Raw genomic sequence first — 21,715 nt, 5'->3', positions numbered from 1 at the left:
ACTTTGCTGCCGAAACAGGGTGTCAGCGGCTGTACTTATTAATAGCAGCTGATTGGTTTTCAGATGTTTGGAACAGCGACAGCCAGATTCAGTGCTTCCTAACGTCTCGTGGCAGCTTGTGGACAATGGTACGGTGGTCCCAGAATTATTATTTAGGCAACAAGGGGAATAATGAGATGGAATATAGTGTAATTTAATGAAAGAGGAACAGTGGCTTCCAAAACAATATTCGTTAAAGAGCCCCATACAACACACTGATTAATATTAATAATGATCTGACCAGCTACCCTTGCAAACCCAGAGACCAGCAGCCAAGTTGCATCTCATACAGTTCATTAGCTCATACCCTAAACCACCTTCTTTCTACTCCTTATAGTTCCTCATCAAGTTCCAGGTACCTATAGGTACATAGAGTGTCCCATGTCCCCATGCCCACTGATCATGTGACAGCTTAAGGGGATGCTATAGGTGCCCATGTCTGTGATCAGCTTATAGGACCAATAAGAAATTTAGAAGAAAATAATAAACTGCTGGCTGGGGCTTCTGGAGTAGTGACTGCAACCAACAGAGGTTCAATAAGCCAACTGGCAGGACAAATAGGTGAGCTACAAAAACAAGGAGATGCATTTTCTGCTACAATGATTAAAGTAGGCAAAGGGAGAAGGTTTGGCTTGCTTCTGGAAAGTATGAGAGAAAAGGCTATGGTTTAGTGGAAGAGTGTCTTTTATCAGCCTTGCTGCCTATATAGGCCCCTTATCTACTATTGTCTGCATATTGCCATACAAGCCAGCCTCTAATATTTAGGCACAAACAGTAAATTATTCAGCGAGCTGCTGCTCTAGGAAGCCTGGATATCTCATTCCTACCCAGCAACAGTTGCAGGGGGCACAAGATAGAATAACTATTGACAATGTTGCATATTATTAGGCAATAATTAAGAAGATAACAAGTATTCATGTATCTGCGTGAGCATTTATTATAATAACTCTCAGTCTCTATCTAAGGGGCACATTCATGAAAACGCAAGTCCAAATCCCGAATGGGACAAATTCGCATTGGATGTAAAAATTTCTGAAGATCGCAAATATCACGAAAATGCTTACGAAAAATTCATATTAGTCACGATAATATCGTATTGGTGATCCGAAAGTCACAAAATTTTCATACCGAACGATTGTAAACAGCGGTAAAACCTTTCTGATTTTTTAGCGCAAGCGTACGAAAAAGTCACACAAGACACAAAAAATTTGGCGAAAATACGCTCGGTGTGCTCGAATAAATGCTCCGAGCGTTCGTGTCTTAATAAATCTGCCCCTAAGAGTTTTCAAGAAAAAAATATTAATCACTAGAAGAGTTGAAACAAACAGAGACAATAAAGATGAGCGGAGATGTTAGTTGTGTACAAAACAAATCTCTGTGCAAAAAAACTTACTTTGTGTTTGACTGTTGTGTTCCTTTCAGATTCTTCTGTTGTCCCATCTGGGGTGCAACATACGTGGTGCTCTGGTGCCCTCTATCTGCATTTACTACAATTTTTATTTATTTATCATTCCACATGCAGAATCTGCATCTAACACACAATACAGGCCAATTTTAAGCTGGCAATGAATTTAGCCCCGGCATCTTATCTGCACATGTATGGGGCCCTGGGCTGGGGAGCTCATCAGCCTGTAATCTGATTTTTTGCCCACCAGATCAGCCTGGTAGTGCCCACCTCAAGGTTGGCATATTGGGAAAAGAGACATTCGTTTGGCAACCTCACAAAGAGTGGATATTTTAATGTATGGCCAATTTTAGACACATCTTGTGACAACATGCATTAAGAGTGCTGTATAAAGGTAAAATGTATGATGATCCCTTAGCTTTCTGATATGTGGGCTCTCCGGGCATGCTTCTGTAGTACAGAAGTCTGTACAAGATGAGAAAGGAAAAGCAAATATCTACATTACAGAGTGCAGACTTGAGAATATCATGTCTCCAACTTTTCCGTTAATGCAAAGAATAAAAGAACTCTACAAAGTGGAAAAATCTGTACTTTTATGGTATTCCTCGTGTAAAATAAAATCCATTGACTCCTAAAATCTTCGGCTGTATGCTGGCAGTTGCAGTTTAACAGCAGCAGCTGGAGGGCCACAAGCTGAGCTTCCTTGGCAGGGAGTAATACACAGTGCAATAAAATGTTAGTTGTACCTTTACTTGATTATTCTATGGTTGCACTAGCTCCCTTTCCCTATCTAGTTCAGCAATACATCTGATTCCATCTCCTACATCTGTTCCAGTATAACAGAAAAGCTGCCAGCTCCAAGAATGAAGAAGGAAGTTCATTGCATTCCTAAACTGGTGACAGTTCCTGCTCTGTAGCCGATAGGCTCCTGAGTCGTGTTGTGCAGCGCAGACAAAAAACAAAGTTTTGTTGACGTGGAACTGGGATTTTCATTCTGCTTCTAATATTGGCTGCAGAAAATAACTCTATACTGCAGCCTTGGGTCGAGGCATTACCTGAAAGCATTGGCACACATGCACACTTTATGGACAATAACTGCAATTTAATTCAGAAGGCGGCAAAAATGCCTTCTAAAACCCCTCCTATTTGCCGCAAAGGGGGAAAAATTCCTTTCTGACTCCAACATGGCAATCGGACCAGTCCCAAGATCAGCTTAGTACCAAGAGCTACTTTCAATAACCCTGTATTTCACTTGTTAAAAAACCATTCAACCCCCTCTTGAAATATTACAATGAAACTTCCTTTCTTCTAATTCCAGCCCTTGTGTCTGCTTGAAGACCTACTGGTAAATATTTCGATTGTAAGCTCTACGGGGCAGGGAACTCTATCTTCTTGTCTCTTTGATTCATAACTTATAGCAAATGTACCTTGTAACTATTTTTTTTTCATTTCCATACTTTGTATTTAGGTATTTTTGTGATGACCCCGTTTTGTTGTATTAATTTACTGTTCTATTGTACAGCACTGCATATATAATTGGCACTTTAGAAATATATAAAGCATTAGAGAGATTATTATATAATCCCATTATATATTTATACATAGTTATCCTATCCCATTTTAAGCGCCTCTTCTTCATCAGATAACTCTTCTCTACTATTCTCCTACTACTTTGTAAGCAGAACAACATCAGAGGATTTTCCAGCACTGTTTCTAAACCCCCCACCCCTGACTGTAGGCGCAATACTACATACGAAAGCAGTTTTACCCAGAATTCACTTAGTGTGCCTGCACCTGGGTTGATGCAATAGCTCTGGGTGCAGGTGCCACAATCAGGGAGCAAATTATCCACAGGCAGAGAATCTGCCCCATGTGTCATTAGCCTGAGTGTGAAAGTAGCTAGCTGATCCCACAGCTGCCCACCAAATTTCATTTTATCCACAGTCATTGGCTACTATGCTCCAGACACCTCCTCTCCTTCTGCCTCTCAGTGCCGTGCCACATTTAAATGTAATTAAAAGGGTTATTTATTCACGGGAAGTGGAATTCTCCCCTATACAAAGCGCTGGTAAGGCCCCATCTAGAATATGCTGTTCAGTTTTGGTCCCTAGTCCTCAAACAGGATATTACTGTATTAGAGGGGGCCCAGAGAAGGGCAACTAAGCTGGTAAAGGGTATGGGAGTCAAAGTTATAAATAAAGACTGATCAAGTTGGGTCTTTTACGCTGTAGAAGAGGCACTTAAGGGGAATATTATAATTATGTATAAATATATAAGAAGTCATAATAATCTCTGTACTGCTTTATTTACCAGTAGGTCCTTCCAGCAGATACAAGGGCACACCCAGAGTGCTGTGAAGTTGTGGAATTTTCTTACTGAAGTGGTTGTACTGGCAGATTCATTGGATAGCTTTAAAGGTTCGGATTTTTTTTCTGAAGTGAAAAACTACAATGCTACTGAAATTAGGGACTGGTCCAATTGCCCTCCTGACTCAGGAAGATATTATTTCTGAGGGAAACTGGAGAGGCTTCAGCTGGGGTTTTTGCCTTCCTCTGGATCAAGCAGCAGTTAGGCAGGCACATAGACAAAAACGCTTTCTTGCCTTTATTCAACCTCATTCATTATGTCACTATGCAAAAGTTTCCTCAGATGCACAAAATCATTTTTGGCCAAATCATTAGCAAAAGAATCATCCCAATACAGAAATGATATTGAATCCCAATTTGCATTTACAATTTCAGAAAAATGTCCCAAAATTTGCATAATATGAAAGGAAAAAAAAAAAAAACAGTTGCATGACTTTAGACCAACAATTAGGCTGAATCCTAAAAGAAAGCCAGCTGCTGTATTACCAACTCTGACCAGGTGATGGCACTCCTGTCAAATTAAATGACTTCATTTAGGATATGGGACATTACACTCCTTGCGCTTTCTATGAATTCATTTTAATAAAGGTTTTCCTTATTTCATTGACAGATTTATCAAACACCAGCTTGCCTCCATTCCCACAGTACTGGAAACCCATCACAGGGACAAGGTACTTTAATGCAAAGTTTGGTGTGAATCTTCAACAGTAGCTCATCATAAAAATATATATATATATTTTTTTTTAATGTACTTAATAATTATAATTACTCAGCCTGCTCAGCACATTGCACAATTTTTATGGCAGGAACGGTATATGTTTAATGCATTTTGTATGGCAAGGGTGGAGTGTGCCTATAAATCTATGCTTTCACAGAATTTAAAGCATCACTGCAATTGCTGCATTATTTTATATATATCTCAGAGGTGACGGCACACACAGGAATTTGCACGCATAAATCAAAAGACATACAGGAGTCAAGTGTCAGATTTTGAAGGTCAGTTAGACACAACACATTACTTGCTAATGCACAACTTTGCCTTTAGAATAGGGGTCCCCAAACCTTTTTTTTACCTGTGAGCCACATTCAAATGTAAAACATTCCTGGGGATGCCAAATAAGGGCTATGATTGGTTATTTAGTAGGCACTACATTGACTGGCCAGCCAGGAATTCAATAAGCACCTGCTTTGAGGCCACTGAAAGCAACATCCAAGGGGTTGGTGAGCAACATGCACGAGCCATTGGTTGGGGATCACTGCTTTAACCCAGAAGTCAGGCAGGCTGAGCACAGGGGATAGAAATTATTGGCCAACCACCTTCTTTGGAATCCATGACAGAACCCGAAGTTTATGCGGATATATTAGAAAAAAAAAACCCAAACCTTTCAAACAACATTACTCCAGCACAGGGTTAGTACTGGAAAACACATACGATTAATATTGGATAGGCACAGAATATATTTCTTTGTATTAAAATATATTACTGTTCTTTTTAAAGCCTATCGGGATTACCGTAGTCACACAGTAACACTGAATAGAACAATACACACCAATAACATGAATAAAACAAACTTTTAATGTACAGCAGAAACTGAACAGCTTTTTATATTAACAAAAGATTCTCTATTATACAGTTTATTTACACATTTTGCATACTGAGGAGGTAAAGTGTCTAAGTGGTTCTTTTACAGTCCTTATCCAAAACAATGAAAACCTGGATGATAAGTACCAAATCCATCTCTTCTAGAGCCAGAGTGTCTCCACAATCCACCCGAACCTGAAAGCGGGACCTCAATGGACTAGGGCACCCACTGGCTCAGGAAGGACTGCTATAAAGTAATCCAATAACTTTTCACTGGAAGCATTTTATACCTTTAAAAATAAACACGCTGCAAACATAAAGCTTCAGGAACAAGATGCATGTGATTACTTTCTAACCTGATGATTATCTTGTGTGCGATGAGTTTTGTGTAGTTCTGTTATAACCTGGTTTCACAAAAAAAGTACTATAAAAGCACAGTGGATCTGTCTCTGCTGTACGTCAGATTTATCTTTTGTTCTGAACTTACTCTTTGCTACAGTGGTGTAAAAACTGGAACCCTGAGTCTTTATCTTACCATCAAGGATTTACTACTCTAATAAAACCATACTTTTTGCTTACAGGAAAGCAGTCGCTTGGCTAGCAAGAAACTGACTACTACACGAGTGCAATCATGCTTGGTTTGGAGCACAACACTACTGCCCATTATCAAGGGTTATACATGGGTTTTGAGGCGCACACAAAACTAGTGATTATAGAAACATTTTAAGATAAAAGACTAAAACAAAATGATGGAATACCAAGTGTATTTCGCTTGCCTCATTCAAAGAATGTAAAGCAGTAAAAAGGATATGAAGAGATTCTGTATTCTGTAAGCAAAGACTCATTTGAAAAATAACCCTTAGTTCAAATTCCTGGTGACAATAAGCCAGCAGTGTTGTTAAATCCAATCCACTGGCAATGATACCAAGCATATACCTATGGTGGCACAGTGGTTAGCACTACTGGGTTCCCAAGTTCATTTCTGACCTGGGAACTATTAGCAAGGTGTTGGTATGTTTCCCTGTATCTGCAAAATTCCTCTGTTGACTCTTGATACATTCAACAAACCAGAAGCCGACCGACTAACCAAGCAACTGGTTTATTGCTCTTACACATGGGCTTTTTTTCTATGCATTTGCAAACATGCTGAGCACGTAAAACTATATAAATACATTTATATGAATTTTTGCACCTAAATGCCTTTTTGTGGGTTCCAAAACCAACCCTACATTCAGCTGCATTTTAAAAAGATGCAAAATGCAGCATGTTGTACCTAAATAATGCAATAAATTGCAACTCTATACACAGAGTACTACGGGACAGAATATAATGGACTTAATAAGCTGATGTGTATAGGTGCTCACACCCTGTGTGTAAGAGCCCTAACTGATGACAATAACCCTAGTATGCAAGACTGTTATGGGGACTAGAGTGTAGGCTCCTCTTGGGCAGGAAACGATAAGCAATCTCTGTACATGAATGCAATGTATAAAGAACATAGAAATAACAATGATCACTGTACAAATAATTTAAGTTTACCAGATCAGGGCCTACACTGCCCAATTAAATTTTGTGACCAAATTGGCAGAAAATCTGCCCCTCAGGTCTAATGGAAAGATCTTTGTAGGAGTATCCTACTTTAGATATAGTTAGTAGACTGGCATATGTAGATCTACAGTTGCCTGAGGACAACAAATTGTCTTCACCAGGTACATGACAACATACATATGATACTTGCTGAATTTCCTTGCTCTACCTCATCATTTCTTAAATTATCAGCCTAGAGTCACTTATAATGAGGAATTTCACTCACACATTGCAGTCATCTGCTGCAATAAGGCTTATGACCCAAGGTTTTATGCTAGAACTGGGAGCCTCAAATACATTTTATATTGCAATACAACGATAATGCTTCCATTAGATTCTGACTAGGCACATGTATTTAATCATTTCTGCAGAGACCTGTAACTAGAACGGTTATTTCAGTAGTAATGTATATGGTAGGTGAGGCTAGGTGGAGGCAAGACAAGCTTGTGAGGCCTTGGTCAATAAAGCCTGAGATCCCTAGGTCTGCGTATTCACTGGAAATACACACTTCAGTTTTAAGGCCAAATACATCAGTAAAAACTAGATGGCTGTCAATATTTAATGCTATATGTTGATTTGCAGCCTTACAGAAGTTTGTTTAGCTGACATTGAATGAAGCCCAGCTAGCTTTTATATATGTGTTTCATATTGGTGAATGCTCCTGTATTAATAAGGGTTAAAACCACATCACCAAATGCAGCATGTTTATTTCTATTGGTAAAGAATAGCATCATCATCTAAAATGCAATTTACACAAACTGCCCTGATACCGAGGGCAAGCTATATAATCTATACAGCCTTGCAATCAGTGAAATAGAGCAGACAATATAGAGAAGAGTTTGCTGTCCCTGTTGATAATGTATGTATAGGCTATAGCACATGTAGCGTTTTGGCTGCTGTGGTGCTCTTACAGAAAACTGACACTAACCCCAAATCACCAATCACTGCTTACCATAAAAAAGCATGGGAAATGCTCTGCCTATGGAAGACACTGGTAGTGACTGGTGGAGTCAGGCACCCAGCACAAACCAAGTGGTGGTCTAACACCTGAGTGCACTGTGGTTGTCAAAACGCCATGTGTGCCCCAATTCTAACTCTTGATTACTATCGAACAGGAACAGGAAGTCTCGGTGCCTTAGCTGTTGCAGAAGCAGAACTCCTCCCTGGATGCTGAGATATGAAGTTCTGCTACAGCTGCAGCACCCAAAGTTACATATCCCTGCTGTAAAACATTTTTATTTGGACATCCTGAGAAATAATTGGATTTCATGCTACAACTCAAAAGCATCATTTTACTTTATGCTTAACTGCTTGTGGCCTTAAAGAGATACTGACACCAGAAATTAAACCTTTTTAACATCTATCATAACATTGTCTTTGCATGCCATTTATAATTTTGCCATAAAAGCATATGTCCAATGCTTTTACATTACATATCTGATCCCCCATGTCCCTCTATGAGGGGGCTGCTATATTTGTGCGGCAGGAGTCCATTAGCATTAGAAACTATAACTGACAGGCTGAGATGGGACAGTCAGGTTTAGTGCTCTGGCACACGGGGAAATTAGTCGCCCGCGACAAAACTCCATGTTCGCGGGCGACTAATCTCCCTGAGTTGCCATGACCCGCCATCCCACCGGCGAACATATAAGTCGCCGGGGGATGGCACACGCGGCGGCGCGATTTCCCGAAATCGCCAAAAAAGCCATTTTCGCCGATTTCTGGCAATCGCGCCGCCACGTGTGCCATCCCGCCGGCGACTTACATGTTCGCCGGTGGGATGGCGGGTCATGGCAACTCGGGGGGATTAGTCGCCTGTGACAAGGGAGATTTGTCGCGGGCGACTAATCTCCCCGTGTGCCAGAGCCCTTAGGAACTTCAAGTAACAATTACTTACAAAAGCAGCCCTATCAGCAAAAAATGATTAACCTAACCTATAGGTCACTTTTTGTGTAGATTCATTTAAAAGGTATTTTTTTTGTGTCAGTATTACTTTAAAAGCAATCAGTCAGCTGAAAGCAAAAAAAAAAAAAAAAAAAAAATCGCACACAAATAAAGCACAGCAGTTTCTCTTCAGATTTCAATATTACTCCTGTAAAGAAAATAAGCAGTGTAGAGCTCTCGTCCCATAAATGAATATAGTAGTGGTTGCACAAACAAAGGCAATTCCTGAACAAATGCTGCTGTATATCACATGGTACTGAGCATTACGATCCCTTTAGGTCAACAAGAGGCACATATAAATAGGAGGATAGGTGAACTATACCTGGAGCAGAGCGCCCAGCAGTGCCTTCTAGGCAAATCATGCATAACAAAGAACAGTTTGTCGGAAAAAAAAAAAGAAAGAGGCTGGGTGTGGGGAGATGACTAGGTAATAGCAAACCTGATGAATAGATTGTATGTGAGAGCACTAGTCCCCTTTAGGCATTAAAAGGAGGTACCAGACTAGTGGAAGAAAATGCAGATTAATGCAGCCTTCATTCTTATAGTTGGCAACAACTGCAGGTACAGCGACCTGCCAGAACATTAAGGTCTGAAATTGCAATAGATATGAATACTGTACATGCTAATTAACATACCAACTAACTAAATGAATCAATCAAAAAAGTCAAGTCTGAACACACATTACCTTTGAGGTGCCTTCACATCTTGCTGACATACGTTGGCACAAAATATTGGCCTGAATAAGGCAAGCATAAGCAGCCGTGTGTTCTAAGAGCCTAATCTCCAGAACGCTCCCAGTAACTGAATCATTTGGTTATGCTCGAGTTTACATCTTTCATTTCATAGCTCTCTATGAAACCTTGTGAGCTTTGCTTCTATCAGAGCACAAACAGTATAGGAGTGCAAGAAAAGGATAAAGCTGAGAAGCCTAAAGGGTCATCTGAATCCAGAATAAAAATAGTCTACAGCAGATCAATCCATATCCAGCAATATGCAATGGTATCAAATCCAACAGTATATTATTTGCCTGATTTAATAAAACATTGTAAAAAAACTGCACATTGAACTCAGACTAAGGACAAATGCTGTACGCACATACACAACAGCTTCGAATGACACTGATCAGCCACCCCCTTAAAGTCTTTCTGTACACCCGATGAACGCATGAGGCAGCTTCACCCAAGTGCAACAGTGAGCGGCGCAGGGCTGATGCACACCTCCAATATGGAAACTGGGAGCTTCATTAACAGTTCTGCACAGAAAGCAGAAAAATATATCACTTTGAACACATCACGAAAACCCCTGAAGGATACACACAGAAAATGGTGTACACCTGAATAGAACAGACAATGAGAACATGACATTATAAAAAACGTGACATGTAAGGGGGGGGGGGGGGGGGGGAGAGGGAGAGGGGACAAATTCATTCCAGCTTTTAGAAGAAAAATTCCAGGTATGAGTACAAATAGTTCCAGTGTAAATATAGCTTGGCGCATTTGGTTTCTGTAGTGATTTCTATACAAACAATAGGCTGAGAGGTAATATTTATAATTATGCATGAGTGTATATATTTATAGTTTTTTTTTTATGTTTTCAGTTTCTTTTTTACAAAGAATATACTTAAAAAAGTTAAAATCCCCATAGTCCCCTAAAACGGAAAAACAAAAAAAAAGAGAACAGAAACAAAGTCTCAAAAAACACTCCAGTTAAAAGTTATGGCTTCAGAGTTATTGTAGTGTCGATGCTGAACCAAAATTTCTCCGAATTTAACTAAGATCCTGTATTAAAATGTGATGTGTCGCTCAAATACAAAGCGCACGTCTCCTCCTGCCTGTGGCTGAACCCAGGAGCAGGCACCCCAGCACAGACGCATGCTTGAACCACACCTTATCATATCAGTACCGCTTTTTAATAGTAGTACATCTTTGAGAAAGCAGGCCAGAAGGAACCATGTCTCTTTGATGCCTGGTTAATGAGCACAAACATCAAAATCCCTGCTGTTGGCAAATGCTTGACACCTGAGATTCATTGACAAATGGTGGATTTTTACAGGTTCTCCGCCTCTCTTCTAATCCTCTTGGACAGCGCAAGCTGAAGGTCTGTTATTGAAAGATTTCTATTGCCAATCAATATCACCAGCATGAATCTCCTGTTTTTTTTTGTTTTAGGAAGCAGGTGGCGAGATGTAAAAAAAAAAAAAAAAAGCTCAAAGTTGGATTTTGCAAAGACTAGGTGACAAGTGGCCCTGTATGCAGTTACATTAAGTGTCACTAAAGTCACCTAGAAGACACTTCAAAGTGGAGCTTTATAATTGCGCATGCAGACAAGCTAACATGTACACATGTGCACCTACAAAACACAGGTCAAAAAGAGCTACACACAACCTGCACATGCATGGACGCAGTCTGTGTATTCTTTCCTTTCAAGCTCCAGAGTCACTTTATACATTGCCTGAAAGCGAGATTAAACCATCCTTAAAAGGGAAGTCTCCTTGTGTGTGACTTGAATAAGTCCCAAGAAAAACCTCAGCTTGCTCAATAAAAGTTCACCCAGTTACACAAATGAGTGTGGTCTTATGCAGTGGCCAATTACCTGAACCTTTTTAAACATACAAGCTAGATGAAGTGGGTTGTGCCCTACACGGATGAGAGGGGTGCCACAGTGAATATCCTGTTTTAAAAAAAAAATGAGGCCTTGAAGCAATCAACTAATGTTGATTCTGTATCTTCTTGCTCTTCTGTTGAGGGGGGTTGGAGGGGCATTGGTTTCCTGTTTCATACCCAAACCTAGAATTTATGCAGTGTGCTGTTCTCTTCCATTGTGACCCAAAAGGCCCCATTGTTCAACTGGCAGTTGTCTGGGAAGAAACTCTGAGGTAGGCCTCATACTTATGTACTACATCATGGCAGCTTGTATGATTTTTCCACATTTTCTCAGGGGAGTTCTTGGAGTTTTCATATTTTCACATCTTCTTGTATACTGAGCTGTGACAGTGTTTTTTTAATGCGCAGAGCAGTCAATCTGGCTGCACCATTGGCGTACCAGCACTCCCTCATCATCTTCCCCATAACTCGAAGAGCCTGATTAAGTGATAAAAACAATTTTTTAGAAATAAAAAGTAACAGCCATCTGTTCAGATTTACTGCATGCGTGCCACAAGCTAAAATTGTTTTCTGCAAAATCAGAACATACCTTATGCACAAGCTAGCTTTTCACAATGTTGCATTACTATGCACAATATCAACATACAATGCAATCTGTGCATTGCACTTAGAATACTTCTCAGTATAAAGAATATATAATCAAACTAGAAGATATATAGCCAAACAAGGTAATTAATTTCTACATATAACGGCTTTAACATTACAAGTTAAAACATTGAGATGGTTCATGTGTCTTTATATCCATACCTCATAACTTTGCCACCAATTAGGTATGTTTGGCCGCAACTTCTGGTCACACACTACTTTCCTCATTTCTTCAATAGATGGATCCGAGGGAACAAGGTCATAAAAGGGAAGCTGATATTCCTCATGAAAACCTTAAAAAAAAAGTTGAAATATTTAAAGGAGAACTAAATCTCAAATAAGCAGCTAGAAATGCTACACATTATGTTTTGGGGTTCTGTACTAGCCAGTGGCAAACAGCCCTTTTGCCTCTAAGCAGCTATAAAGTGGCTGAAAAGGAACATACCTCCTGCACTGCATCTGCGGGCAATTTCCCAATAAACCAACCCCAGAGCGTAAATGTCAGCACATTTGAAGGAATCAAAATGTTTCATGTTTATGGTCTCATCCAAGACTTCAGGGGCCATATACCTATATAGATCACAGACAAACAGAAAATACAAAACTATTACAATAAAGTACACTGAAAAATGAAAATATAAATTTTAGCCTGCAAGTTGTATATACCTTTTGGTCCCGACTCTCTGGTTTGGAGCAATGTCAATAGTGTCAGTGGCAGAATCATGTCTTACAGCAAGACCCAAGTCTGCAATAGCACACATTCCATTCTTTTTCACCAAAATATTCTTGGACTTTAGATCTCTGTGAGCAATTCCAGGCTTTCCTGTAGACAGATAGCATATAACAGCTTAAGTGTGCTTCCATCCCCATATCAGTGTTTGGCTGACTGTATCCACCAAGATGCTGTTCTACATATATTTTTGCATAAGATCAGGCAAAACTTTATATTTTTATTTACATGTCTAAATAAAACTAATGAATACAGTTAAAGAAACAGTAACATCAAAAAATTTAAAGTGTTTTAAAGTAATTATAATATAATGTGCTGTTGCTCTGCAAAAAACTGGTGTTTTTGCTGCAGAAAAGCTACTATATAAATAAGCTGCTGTGTAGCCATGGGGGCAGCCATTCAAGCTGGAAAAAAGGCACAAGTTACATAGCAGATAACTAGTAGATAAGCCCCATATAATGGGGGTTTATCTGTTATCTGCTAAGTAACCTGTGCCTTTTCTCCTTTGAATGGCTGCCCCCATGGCTACACAGCAGCTAACTTATATAAACTATAGTAGTCTTTCTGAGGCAAACACACCAGTTGTAGCAATGCAGGGCAACAGTACATTATATTGTTATTACTTTTATACACATTCATTTTTTGGTGTTACTGTTCCTTTAATGTACCTTCAAAAAAAATAAATAAATAAATAACATTTGCTCGCCAAAGGCTGATTTTGTCCGTTAAGACTCTTTCTACTTGATTTAAAAACAGTCCTCTGCTTCATGTGGGTAATGTGGGGAAACTTTAGACCTTTTATTACATCTTATAACAACTAAATATAAAAATCAACAGGACCAAACTGCAGGCCAGGCTTCAAAATTGCTTAGTGAACGGATTTGCAGTAAAGGTTCTTCTGACACCAACAAACACCATCATTTTTACCAATGAGAATTGCAAGGCCACAGTCCCTGTGCTGTTAGATAACGACATCTCAAATGTCCCTGGACAAGATACAACTATATACCTACAATATACATACAACTGCATTTTTGTGCAAATATACCTCCCTGTTTGCCATGTTTATTGAAAACAGCATATGGTAGTGTTAACATTTTATTCTTTTTATGCAGCAAAATAATGTGTGTTGGTCTTAATACCATATAAGAAGGTGGTCATGTTAGAATATATTCCTGCTTAATTTCTATTTCTTTATTTCTGTGCTATCTGCTCTTACCTTGAGTGCCAACAATTTCCATATGTAAATGGGCAAGACCACTAGCTGCAGAAAGAGATAGCTTTATCATCCCTTCGATAGTAACTGTATATCGGTTGAGATAGTCGAACAGGGAGCCATGTTCGTGATAGTCAGAAACAAGCCACAACTGGGTCCAGGTTCCATTGTCTGTAAATAATATCAATTATACATTTGTAACATGATCACTTATTTAATGTCATCCTTTTGAAACACCATTTAGACTGTGTGGGTTCGATTGAATTAACTGTGGTGGATATTTTACCATAATGCATGGACAAAGTAATCACATGATATATAAAATTATGATGAGAGGATATTATTCAGCAAGTACAGAAATTATATGTTCTCAGCAAGGCCATATTATAATTTTTAGCTAGTTCAATGATTTATATTATAGGCATTAAAAAGCATCTTACCTTTGTTGTCTGCAGCAATAAATCCTAGGATATTTTCATGCCTCAGCATAACGGTTTGGTAGATTTCTGCTTCTCTAAACCAAGAACGTTCTTCTCGAGAGGAGAAAATTTTTACTGCAACATCACCGCCCCTCCACTTCCCACGCCAAACTTCACCAAAACGTCCCTTCCCAATTATCTCTTGCAAAACAATAGTTCTCGCCACAGTTCGCTGCACAAAAAGTGGTAGTCCTGCAGGGCAACAAGAGAGCAAGTGTGCTTTACAAGGGTGTTATACATCTTATAATTCACTAGGGATGTATGACTCTTGCATAAGAAAATCTGGCCAACTGGAATGTATTGTGTATTATTATGTATTATTGCCCACATAGTGGCCAATAAAATTTTGCTACATACAGTTTACCATTAGAGAATAACACACCAGTTGTAATCATAAATGGAAGGCCACACTTCTTCCATTTGAAATGACTACCAGTCTGGTAAATTTCTCCCCAACTATATCCTGCTCTGTTATTTATTCATGCTACAGGGCATAAGAGATGGCACTAAGGCAGTAGTCTCAGCATGGGCTGAAGAAAAGACATTGCTTCCACTGACAAAACAGAAATTCACTGAGAGACAGAAGTTAAAAAGCCTACACCTCATGTTTTTGGCTTGTGAACCAATGTTTTGCTCTCCTCTGAGGTTTTTGACAAGCTTACAGGAACAATCACAGCCCAGAGATTTATTTGGGATCATTGCCTCCATACTGATCTGATCATTCATTAAGTTGGGCAAACAGGGCCCTTCGTATCTGTACTGCTACCCACACTATCTAGTTCATTAATCCATTACCCAAGGAAGATGATAGCTCTAAATTAGCATGACATATAAAAAAAAAAACATATGAATGACATGGCTGGAGCAACATTTATTGAGGATTGGGGTACTGCCAAATGTAGTGTTTGTACAAGTCAAATAGGGCCAAACACTGAATTGGTTAAAACAACTACACTGGAGGTTGGAGCTAATCGTATAGCTCAACTTGTTCTCAAGCCTTAGAATACCCAAAAAGGCTCCAATATTTTAATTAATACAAAAAAATATTGAGTAATTGAATTGCAGGGTATTAGAAACTTAAAAGAACAAAAAAAAAAAAAAAAAAAAGGAATAAAGACAGGAAAAATATTTGAGAGATATGAAAAGTTACATTGTTGAGCTAAAGAGGATACAATATAAAAAAAGTATTTGACATCAGACTATCAAGAGCATTCTTATTTGACATTATTGGAAAACAGATAATGGCAGTTTCTTATTAAAATCCGTATTAGTATCTGTAACTGTATCAGGTTTGTATATACACACCTTGTTTCTAATTTCAATAGCAACAGTTCATAGTCTTCCCCCCTTCTACGAATAGGAACATGATCTATTACCATATATTGGAATTGTAGCAATAAACGTTAGTCAGAGGAAGGGAAGTTCTCATTAACTTTAACTTTTCAAGTACTTTATGTTTGAGGAATTAAGTCTCATCTTAGTCACAATTCCTCAGAATTATCACAAGAGAGATATATAGATATAGATATATATTTATATTATATATATATATATATATATATATATATCTCAAAATAAAACAGCCAGTCCCCAAAAGGGACCAAAACGTTGGTTGTACATGCAATAATAATACACAAGAGATTTTTTGAAACACAAAGACCCTTGGTGCTGGCTGTTTTATTTTGATAGAGGTTTTGGGACCTTGAAAAAGGTCCCAAGAGGGACCGAAACGTCGGTTGTACATGCAATTATAATACACAAGAGATTTTTTGAAACACAAAGACCCTTGGTGCTGGCTGTTTTATTTTGATATTTATATGATATCCCGTGCACAGGGGCAATCTGCAGCAGATTTTGGAGTGTGGTGCTGTCGTGTGGACTTTATATATATATATTATATAAAACTAAAATTACAAATCATTACCTGAGCCAGAACCAGATGTGGAGAGATCATAGACCAAGTCTGGCAGGGTTTTATCTTTTGCAAGATACATTTCACATGATGGATCCTCCAAGTCAAGTCTCTGGCGGTTGTGATAAACTCTCTGGTGACAGTGAAACAAGACTACGACAATGAGGATGACACAAATGAGAAATACCGGGATAGCGATAACAGCTACCAGCTCCACCGGACCCCATCCTGAAGGAGTATCAACTATAATTTGTCCTAAAATATATAAAAAAAAATGTAAATCCTTTAGTTAAAAGAAGTGGTTTATACAAGTTTACTATTCCCCAAACTCTTGTGTTCTTTAATTTATTACATGAAAGTATTGATGCATTTCCAAGACAAACACAAATATATATATATACCCATATAAATACAAGACAAATAAAAACATGCATCGCCCCATATACAGTCAGAAATAGAAATGAACTAGAATGACACTATGGTACAGCAGTGATGAACAACATTATAAGGACTAAAAGAGTGCTGTCCATCCATTTATGAGGTTACCCAGGAAAAGAACACTTCAAATGCTCAGTGTAAAATCCTCCAGCAAGGAATACAGCTTTGATAAGCAGTAAGACATCGCTAATGCCACTTATTTCCTCTTAGAGGATGAGGGTCGTTCCAATGGAACACAGAACAGTTGGCAAAATAGTAAAAGCCTATTTATTTTATCTTTAAATGTTATGTTATATTACATACTGGTATATGTCAAACCTTGATATGGTCTTTTTCATAAAGACAAAGTTTAACTGGGAGCATCGGAGTACAAAATGGAAAAAAAAAAAAAACAGATTTTAAACTCTTCTCACACCATTTTATTCTGGGCCTCTTGTAAAGCTCAGCTAGATGCCCCATTATTCAGATTTATAAAGATGTGGCTTGAGGGATGGGTGTTGATTAGAATAATATATACAGTGCATTCCCCCAGCGTAGTTAAATATGATTTTGCATGGACGTGTAACAGCATTGTGACAAGACGGCTGCAGTGGCTGATCTTGATAGATAGATTCGCTACTCTGGCAATGTACTTGTACCTTCAATTCAGAAAATAAAACTAAACAGGATTAATTGCTTGTATTTGATATTTTCCAAAGACCCAAAACTTAAGGGCTTAAGCAACTGGAAAAGTCATACATATTAAGGGCTCTGGTACACGGCGAGACTAGTCGCCCGCAACAAATCTCCCCAAAATGCCATCCCACCGGCGAGAATGTAAAACGCCGGTGGGATGGCATACGCGGCACCTTGAGAGGAAACTTATGCGATTTCGGGGGAAACTGCAGCGCCGCGTACGCCATCCCACCAGCTATTTACATTCTGCCCGGTGGGATGGCATTTCGGGGAGATTTGTCGCGGGCGACTAGTCTCCCCGTGTGCCAGAGCCCTAAAGGGGAACTAAACACCCCAAACAAATAAATGCAAAGCTAATTGTAAAATTGCTCCGAGTGGTCTTCTAAGCGATTTATATTTTCACAATATTAGCAGTTTTATACTGCTAACTGCATGATTTGCAAGAGCAGTGCCCCTTGGTAAGCTGAATACCCCACAAAAAGTCATGTCTCTAATGAAGAAGTGTCTTCCGATGCTTCCCTCCACAGTTCTTTCTATCCCTGTAACGTTGTTAAAGGAAAACTAAACCCTAAAAATGAATATGGCTAGAAATGCCATATTTTACATATGAAACTGACTTCCAAAAATCTCAGAATCTCTATAGCAGTAATGATATAGGTCTTTACAGTTATCACAGAAGCTCCTCATCTTGGATTCTGTTAGAAATGTCTGGGACACGGCACATGCTCAGTGAGCTCCGAGCGGCTGTTGAGAAACTAAGCTTAGAGGTCTTCATAAATTATCAAGCAGAAAATGAGGCTGGCCTGTTACATAAACTAATGCTACAGGTCTGGTACATTCTGGTACAGCTCTGATTATTACATTCTGATGTTAATTGCACTGGTTTCAGAGCTGCCATGTTATGTGAATCAGAATGAAACAGAAAAGATGGGGAGTTACTGGGGGCATCTTTGAAGGCTAAAGGCCTGTGGTTGCCTAGGGCTGGTACAGAAGCCCAAACCATAATGTACATTTCTAGCCTATTTCTTCAGTTAAGTTTTAGTTCTCTTTTAAATTAACTGTTAACCGTTATAAAACTACCCCTTTTACACAACTGATAGAAGCATAATGGACATGCTAAAATGTAAATTTGCAATTTATTAGATATGAATTCCGCCATGACAGGCATAATACATCATGAGCATGATCCTTTGTGTCCATATGCATTAGTTAAACATTAGCATTTGGGTGTCGAATCAACTAAAACAGTGCTGTCCAACTGGCGGCCCTCGACCCCCCTCTTTGTGGCCCCCCACCTGTCTGGCTGCTTTGATGTTTTACCCTTGTGTAAGCTTTAAATGGTATCAGTACTGAGATTAACTGGCCCCCTGCATGGTTCTCACCTCAGATTCAGGCTGTAATCCCCCTGTATTGTTTAAACATGTAATCCCCTGTAGTGTTCACACCTTTTAATCTATGCATTGTTCACCCCCTGCAGTGTTCACACCTCAGGCTTGGGCTGTAATCACCCACATTGTTTGTCTGTTCACACCTCAGACATTGTATGTACTGCCTGGCCTATGCTGCCTGTGTGTAGACAGCATAGGGTAGGCAGAGTATGGCACATAGGCAGCATAGGGCAGGGAGGGTATGGCACACACAGGCAGCATATGGCAGACACAGGCATCATAGGGCAGGCAGAGTATGGCACACACAGGTAGCGTAGGCCAGGCAGAGTGCTGCCTGTGTGTGCCATACTCTTTCTACCCTATGCTGCCTGTGGGAGGTGAACCTGGCAGGGGTTTGTTCTGGGAGTTTGTTAGCAGTTGGAAATAGCCATTAAATGGTCCCTAAGGTGTGTAATTATATGCTGGGGGTTGCTGTACTATCCACAGGGGAGGAGAAGTCATATGGATTTTAGGGTGTGTCTGCACTAACACCATTGTGATAAAATGGGTGTGGTTTGAAGTGGGTGTGGTTTAAAAGGGGGGAGTGGTCAAACTGGCTTCCATTAGCGGCCCTCCACCATGTATGCGCGAGAAATTCCGGCCCTCGGCACCGCAGAAGTTGGACAGCACTGAACTAAAACATCATAATTCTCAGAGAAAGGAAACCATGAACAAAGGATGAAGATTTCAAATTCCTACCAATCTGAATATTTACTTCACCAGTCTAATTTCAGCAAAGGGGAAATAACTCTGTTCCCATGTGTTGCTGGTTACAGTACTTATAAATGGGCTATAGTCAATGCAAAAGTAGCTGAAAGAGCAGATTAGTGGCAATAAAAACTCAAAGCATAGTTGGGTGCTAGAGTGAAACAAAGCAATTCATCTACTCTGTTATGATATGAAGAGTATATAAATCGTTTTTAAAAATTCAGCCTTCAGAGCAGATAAGCCTGTATAAAAAAAAATTGGCCCTTGAGAGAGTTTCTGCACTCTTATGGCTGTGGCACACATGGAGATTAGTCGCCCGGGCGACTATTCTTATCTCCCCAAAATGCTATCCCACCGGCGAGAATGTAAATCGCCAGTGGAGTGGCATACGCGGCGCCCTGAAATCGCGGCACTGCTTACGCCATACCACCGGCGATTTACATTCTTGCCAGTGGGATGGCATTTCGGGGAGATCTCCCCATGTGCCAGAGCCCTTAGGGTGAAGACACACTGACTTACTTAGTAGCAGCTACTTGTTGCGGGTACTAAAGTCCAGAAAATGCCTTGCCATAGAAAATACTGAGAATTGCCTCTGCTAAAACATACAGACAGTTATCAGTAAATGATCAGCATTGTCTGTTTTAGTAGCTGTAACAAGTAGCTGGTACTAGTAGCTCCGTGTGTCTTCACCCTTATTGTAAAACCACCATTCCCCCAGATAATCCAAGAGAATCATTCCTGATGCCAGATAAACATATTTGCCTTCTACTATAACTGGAGGTCCGGTGCCACTCACACATACAGAGAGCAATACTGAATGCAATAAAAATAGGTGTGGCTGAGTTTAAATTGCACATATAAAACTTACTGTCAAATATTTTTTACAGCTTGATGTACAATATTATAGCAATATTTCACATGCCGCCAATAACTTTTTTTCAGGTGATTAGAACATTTAAAGTGGCTTTCCCATGCCAATGCAGTTTAAGTAATGAAAACCATAGGTTTTGTGTAAATTACATCTGATATTACTTACCAGTTGGCACTCCTAAATCGATTTTGTTGCAGTAATCTGAGTAACAGCAGTGGGTGTTGCGAATATCCTCTGAGCTAAGACAATAAAATGGTTTTCCGGGAGGTACGAGATCCTCATGACCAATGCAAGCTCGCAAATGATATTCTTTACCCTTGACATTGGAGATAGAAACCATGCAGGCACCATCCGTAACACAGGTGAAGTTTGACTGAATGCAGTTAGAGCACATACATTTAAGCTCTGAAAGAAAAACAAACAAGGCAATAATAAAGATCTGCACAGCGCAAACTGTAAATGTTCCTTAGTATCTCTCTAATGGGTACCCTGAAAAATCAATTATAAACACAAATAGAAGGAGTGGCAAAATTTTCAAGCAGTCCTGCAACCTATACAATCAAAAAACACAGCATTAGGTGGCACCTGTCTGAAAGCAACAATCAAGTAGCTACAGGTTGCTAAATCTGGTGCAAATGTTGCACCTTTTCTGTATTACCCCCATAAACCACAGTACCTTCACAAATACTGCACTAGGAAGCAGTCAAAAGGTTAAGGGGTCCTTCACCAGTTTTTTGCATAATGATAGCAAATGAAATTCTAAGCAACTTCCCAGGAAACATTTTTAATAGTTCAAGTTTATTTGTACATTTCTTTGCAATTAAAGGCAGTATCTGATTGTATACATTCCCTGCAGTACTGGCTCTGACTCCAAAGCATTGTAGCAGAAGTAGCTGATTAGAAAACAACCAGGATAAAAACAGGAAGGGATAAACAAAGACTGCATTTATTTGTAATTACATTTACAAATAACTTTAAAATCATCAGAAATGTTTAATAAATGTATATTGAAATGTTGCCTGGAACTAATCTTATCTTTTTGGCATTATGAAAAAAAACTGTTTTTGGGTGAAGGACCCCCTAAACAT

General features: G+C 39.3%; 1 protein-coding gene across 1 annotated transcript in view; it reads right to left on the bottom strand.

Annotated features, from left to right (window-relative positions):
- Positions 1-10,528: 10,528 nt before the first annotated feature.
- The window catches only part of acvr1b (activin A receptor type 1B), a 28,017-nt gene continuing 16,830 nt past the window's right edge, over positions 10,529-21,715 (bottom strand). Inside the window, 8 exon segments of the mRNA NM_001045597.1 lie at positions 10,529-12,003; positions 12,334-12,464; positions 12,617-12,741; positions 12,838-12,994; positions 14,121-14,288; positions 14,558-14,788; positions 16,521-16,763; positions 20,793-21,032. Coding sequence (NP_001039062.1) covers positions 11,878-12,003; positions 12,334-12,464; positions 12,617-12,741; positions 12,838-12,994; positions 14,121-14,288; positions 14,558-14,788; positions 16,521-16,763; positions 20,793-21,032 — 1,421 coding nt within the window. The 3' untranslated portion in view covers positions 10,529-11,877.

Source organism: Xenopus tropicalis, chromosome 2 (assembly GCF_000004195.4).
Source record: "Xenopus tropicalis strain Nigerian chromosome 2, UCB_Xtro_10.0, whole genome shotgun sequence".
Classification (NCBI taxonomy): Eukaryota; Metazoa; Chordata; class Amphibia; order Anura; family Pipidae; genus Xenopus; species Xenopus tropicalis.
The sequence above is the reverse complement of the archived record's forward strand: the minus strand, read 5'-3'. Positions and strand labels throughout refer to the sequence as shown.